This window comes from Papilio polytes, unplaced genomic scaffold (genome assembly GCF_000836215.1).
Source record: "Papilio polytes unplaced genomic scaffold, Ppol_1.0 DF822622.1, whole genome shotgun sequence".
NCBI classification, from domain to species: Eukaryota; Metazoa; Arthropoda; class Insecta; order Lepidoptera; family Papilionidae; genus Papilio; species Papilio polytes.
The window spans coordinates 960,052-965,907 of NW_013526582.1; the positions used below are offsets into that span (position 1 = coordinate 960,052).

The 5,856-nt window shown below is 37.7% G+C and overlaps 1 protein-coding gene across 1 annotated transcript; it reads right to left on the reverse strand.

The window, feature by feature from the left end:
• Positions 1-2,471: 2,471 nt before the first annotated feature.
• On the reverse strand, positions 2,472-5,652 carry LOC106105874 (piggyBac transposable element-derived protein 3-like). Its single transcript, XM_013286331.1, has 2 exons — positions 4,445-5,652; positions 2,472-3,922 (listed from the first exon to the last, which is right to left on the reverse strand). The coding sequence occupies exon 1, from the start codon at positions 5,624-5,626 to the stop codon at positions 4,460-4,462; it is 1,167 nt and encodes a 388-aa protein (XP_013141785.1). The 5' UTR covers positions 5,627-5,652; the 3' UTR covers positions 2,472-3,922; positions 4,445-4,459.
• Between the last annotated feature and the right edge of the window lie 204 nt (positions 5,653-5,856).

Sequence of the window (5,856 nt, forward strand, 5' to 3'; positions counted from 1 at the left end):
TAATGAGAGTGAGTGAGAGGTGATTTTCTCTGTCACACATTCTTGCGCGTTCCGCACAGAGATAGCGATATGCTGTTTATGACCTCCTATACCCTTATTCTTTTTACGCGCTCACGCCAACTGCTCACGACCAGTGTTGCCGTTCCAAAAAAAAAACCGAATAAACATTTGACATGGATATGAACGCTATTATTTTTGTTCATTAAATTGAATTTAATAATGCTATAAATTAATGAACCCTTACATTTGCAAGATGGAACATGTTTATTTTAAAGTTACATAATTCCGGAGAGTTCTTTCAACACTCAATTGTTACCTTGGGTGGTTGATATTTGTGTCCTTCCTAACACATGAGTTATATTATAAGAGTGTTGCTCTTTCACACGTCAAAGGTAAGCACTTCTGGAGGAAGATCTCCGACATGAGCAATATGGTTCGGCTGTTATTGATCTTACTGGTGACGCAAGCAATTGCTATAACATACTGAGCTGGTCGCAATTCGAAGATGTATGCATGTTTCGACATGACGCAGTCTTCCGCGCGGACCTCCCCGTCGCTCTCGTTGATGAGTCGGGAGTCGCCTTCCACATATTTGTTCGCCTCAAAATCTCTTGCTGACCGAGTCAAACGTACTCGTGTTTGTTGTGTCGTCATATTAACGATATTATAGATTCGATTTTACTTTGTATTGTTTAAAAGCCACTAGTTGGGCGCCACTTTAATACTAATGTTAACATTACACAACAAAAAGTTACAAAAAACATGTGAATACGAGGCACCGGAAGATTCTGAAGGCATGTGTATGTGCGCGAGAACAGACGGGGTGCGATTGGCTGTCCGGTGCGGTTGCGCCGACCGTGGGATGAGGCGCGGGGCACGGGAGGCGCGACACGGGAATGTCTCGAGCTGGGCACGGGGTGCAAGAGATGAGTAGCGGGGACGCGGCAGCGCAGGTGGCGTGTTGTCCAGAGGAGGGGCTAAGAACATGGCCTGATCTCCTCGTAGGAGGGGCGAATTAAGTAGCGTGGCGGTTCTCCTTTTTGCTATTTCCACTAAAGTCGATGCAGTGATCATATTTTTTCTTATATCCAGCCATTCATTACAGTCACGTTGAAATCTTGTATCTTTTTCAATTTGTTCTCTGTTTTTGGTTAAATCATTTAAATTTTGTAGATAACCTTGTTTTGCCTTTTCAAAAACTTCTTGGTTCATATCGGGGGCAGTGCTATTTTTTCCATATTCGTTTGATATTATTTTTGATTTGTCTCGTGGTCTCTCTCATCGTCTTCCTCCGACGCGAATGATATTATTGTTATCAAGAAAAATGTTTAAACCTAAAAACTCGATTCGAATGTTTGCGCTCAGTTCCAGTTAAAGGTGATTTACGATTTAAATTATCATATTCCTTGACAAAAGATTGTTGTTGCGCCAGACGCGTTAAATATTGTACTGAATTATTTAATTCATCGAGTGATAACAAACCGGTTCGTCGTCTATGTTTATTAACCTTGCGGCAATTGTAGGTGAAGCGCAATACATAGGCGACCGTGCGTTGTAGACGAGTAAAAGAGGAATATCTTTCAAAATCAATGCTAGGATCGGATACCTGGAACGCTACGTGAGCGGTTTTCGGTTTTAATTCGGGTAAGTCGCAACAGCAATCTGCCAAGATATTCAATCGTCGATTGCTGCAGGAAATCAGGACCGCTCCACCATAAGCCATGGATGTCAGAAGTAACTCGAGACGTATTCCTCTCGACAGTAAGTCGGCGGGGTTGTCGTTACTGTAAACATGTCGCCAGATGGCATTATTAGTGAGCTCGTTTTGTACGAATGTTTTAAGGGCATTTGGGGGTGCGTAACTAACCCTGTACTATTGTGGAGTCCGTCCAGAAATGTACTTGATCGAATTTTATACGAAGCGATTTAATTATCTTTTTATATAACTGTGCGCCGACGAGAGCACCGCATAATTCGAGCCTAGGGATCGTACAAGGATTTAGCGGCGCAACCTTACTTTTTGCACAGAGCAAATGAACACTTACCGAGTTTTGGCTATCTTGGCATCTAACGTAAGCGCATGCACCATTCGCCTCTTGAGAGGCGTCCGAAAAAATATGCAATTCCTTGGACTCTGTATTATCGTACATCGGATAAACAGTTTAACGAATTAATGAATTGACTCCAAGATGCAGCGATGTGAAGGGGAACAGCGTCGTCCCAATTTAATTTGTTAAGCCATAACTTCTGTAACAATATTTTAGCAATGATTATAGAAGGCGACAATAAACCTAATGGATCGTATATATGGGCGCAAATCGCCTAGTACCAAAAATACTATTTAGATTTATTATTGTAATTTTATTATAGAATATAGGCAATAAATGTGATTAAAATTATACTGTTATTTATAAAAGAAATGTTCATTAATTTAATATGCAGCAGACACTGTGTTGACTATTTTAAAAATGTTAAATGTTTAATATGCTGTTTAAATTATTAATTTACTGTATGAATATTCAAATTAAAATAGATTACTTTATTCTGAATTAAAGTTGATTATTTGCATTAAAGTTTATTTTATATTCATTCTGTTAACAGCGCCATCTGTTGATGGAGCTGTGTAAGAACGATATCTGTTCACATTTAATTAATGTAATCATGTTAAATAAATCATTAGAAGTTAAGTTAAATTTATCTAAATATTTATTTTGAATATTTAGCTATATTTCATTAATTTGTTTGTAGTTATTAAATTTTATTTTGTTGTACAGGAAGTCATTTTTCTGTCAACAAATCTATATAAAACGAATGAATTTTGTAAAAAAGACTCACTTCTATACTGACTATCGTGGCAAAATAAAGTAAACTAAATCTGGAGTGTGTATTTTGTGGTGATGGATTCTCAACGCGAAAACCCTGGCGTATCGCCGACATATATTTGCGAGATTTTCGACATTATCGAGCGTTTAGTAATCGAATTATTGCTGTTATCTAATTGGGTAGTAAAATGTAAAGTGTCTTGTTGGTTAGACCAACCTAAACCTAATGTGGTAGACTGACAGTAGTCACCTATATTTAAATTTTTAATTGACTCACGTTGAACTTCATGGTTGAATGTCCATTTGCGCAAGGAAAAACAACCATTAAGTAAAGTTTGAGCAGTCTCATTACACGTATTCACTAAGGACGATATCTGATCGTCTCCAGTGATTAAGTCGTCAACGTAAAAATCCTCTCTTATGACGCGTGCGATGACGTCATTGTTACATTCTTGAGCCAGCTGATGTAAATAGCGAATGCTTAAATAAGGGGCGGATGACACACCGTAAGTAACTGTATTTAAACGATAAATTCTAACAGGTTGATCTGGGGCATCCCTCCATAGAATTAGTTGTAAATTGCATTGATCCGGTTGTATTAATATTTGTCGATACATTTTTTCTATATCCGCACATGCCACATACCTATATTGTCTAAAGCGAAGTAGAATGGAAAATATATCGTTTTGCAATGGAGGACCTAAAATTTACGTAAATCAAAACCATTGCGAGTTAAGTTACATCGAGTTTCGGTATGAGATGAACGCTTGATATGTGTTTGGATGGGACCGGAAAGTAGCCAGCCTAAATGAGAATCGCATAAGTAAGGACCCGATGTAAGTTTGAATTTTGTACCATTTAATAAATCCCAATATAAATCGGCTCCGATTAATAAGTAGATTTCTGACGAAATATTGAAAGTAAAATCAGCGAGTTGAATATGGTTGGGTATACCTATGTTGTCGCAAGGTATATCTGCTGCGGGTAACGTTCCAGTAATGCTCGGCAAAACTAGGCAATTTACTTCCGCGTTGTAGTTACGAATTTTAGAACGATTTTTTGCCAGTGGTCGATTTTATCTTGGCGGACATCTTTAGGAGGTACAGTTTGTGCTGGTCCACGCTTCTTTTTCAACTGCAATTCAGCTTCTAAAGATGAAGAGCTTGGGCGGCCCCTTTTTGTACCATTGCTGTGAAGGCCAAGATTACATAATGCATTGGCCAGCTCTAGTCTAAATTTACATAGATTCATAAGTGTAGTATTGGGTCTGGTCTGTTTTAGAGTTTTTTTGTACATAAGCCAGGAATTTACAATGGTCACGTCTAAAAGGTGGAAAAACAAGCGGTTTGTCCACTTTCTGCTTTTACGCGTAATGTGGTACCTTCCAATGAAACTGTCAAGCAGATCGACTCCTCCCATATGGGTATTATAGTCTTTTATTACGTTAGGACAATTTATTTGTACCCGCTGTTTCGTTGCTTTATCATACCTCGAAATAGTAGTCACAGGAAAGGCTCCGGTATAGGTTGACAGCAAAGTAACTGGTTTATTATCTTTCCATACTATTGCACTGATGTCGATACCATCGACATTGGCAACCTGTTCCTCATGGTGTCCCCTTGGTACCGTTCTTTTCATCAGCGTCTTCTTATCTGGCAGTTTATTATTTGGGATACGATTAGACTGGACAGTTCCCAAGGAATATATTCCTTCTTTTGCAAGAAAGTGACCAAGGGCACCGATGTGTAGTAATTATCGAAGTAAATTATGTGGTTTGCACGTCTTGGAACAAAACGCAAAAGCCGTACAACTGTGTTACCAGTTGGTCCTAAATCTGGTTCGCCATTTCCGAGAGGATTCTTATCACTGCCAGTATAGACTTCAAACTTGTGTGCAAATCCATAGACACTACATACCAAGAAAAGCTTGAATCCCCATTTATGTGGTTTATTGGGGAGGTATTGTTTCATGTAGTAACCTATTTTAGTAGCACACATTTGTTCATCCAAAGATAAGCGTTGTTCTAAAGGAATAGCAGCATAGTTACTATTTAGATCGTCAATTATTGGTCTAATTTTGTGTAATTTGTCGTGATTAGGATGTTCCTGGGGTAAGTGAGTGGTATTATCATTGAAATGTAAAATCGAACAAATTTTTTCAAAATTCTTCTGTGTCATGGTTGACTTTATAGGTTCATAGCCATATTGAGCTGACCAGTATAACCGGAAGTTTGGAAACTTTGCAATAGAAGAATAAATTAGAATCCCAAGGAACTTATTGAGATCATTGCTAGTGATAACAAATGGATTGGAAAGATTTTTCTGGGTAGAATACAAATTACTCTCTGCCTTGATCTTATCCCTCAGTTCTTGAGAGAAAAAGAAAGAAAAAAAATTGTACGGCGTCTCTAATTCTAACATGCTGTCAGGATATTGCAGTTGATAAAAATTTTGAATATCATCAATGGTGGTGAGGTTTGTGCGTCTCCACGTTACACGGCTTTGTCGTGGACGAGCTGTCCCATTCCGTTGACCAGAAGGCTGTGGCGTTTCACTCAAATTTTCTAAAATTGGGTCATTATGATTATCAAAAATAAGAGGTGGATCAACAGTACTACTTTCCATAGGTATATCCATATCTTCAACAAATTCTTCATCTTCTAAATCCGCTAATAACTGCCTATTATTCTCGAAGTAAACTTCTTCATCATCCTCTTCTCCTGCAGAGGATTCCATATCATCCTCAGACTGGTCCAGGTTCTGGAGGTACTCCTCAATAACTTGATCATTCAGCCTTCTCGCCATTCTAGAAAAAAATACAATTAGACTTTAGAAAATGAAATTTCTATGAAAGTAAATTCGCAATGTTGCACTTATGCAACAAACGGATTTTGAAGAAAAAAGTATATCAAACAATGGAATTTCCATAAAATTATTTATTTATTTTTCTTTTGATATTATAAGTAATATAAAAATAAAAAAAAAACAAACAACACATACTTTATAGAATTATAAAACAACTGAATAACAATTTT

Excerpts from the sequence above, each read along its gene's own strand:
- LOC106105874 (XM_013286331.1), bottom strand. The coding sequence starts at position 5,626 with ATGGCGAGAAGGCTGAATGATCAAGTTATTGAGGAGTACCTCCAGAAC.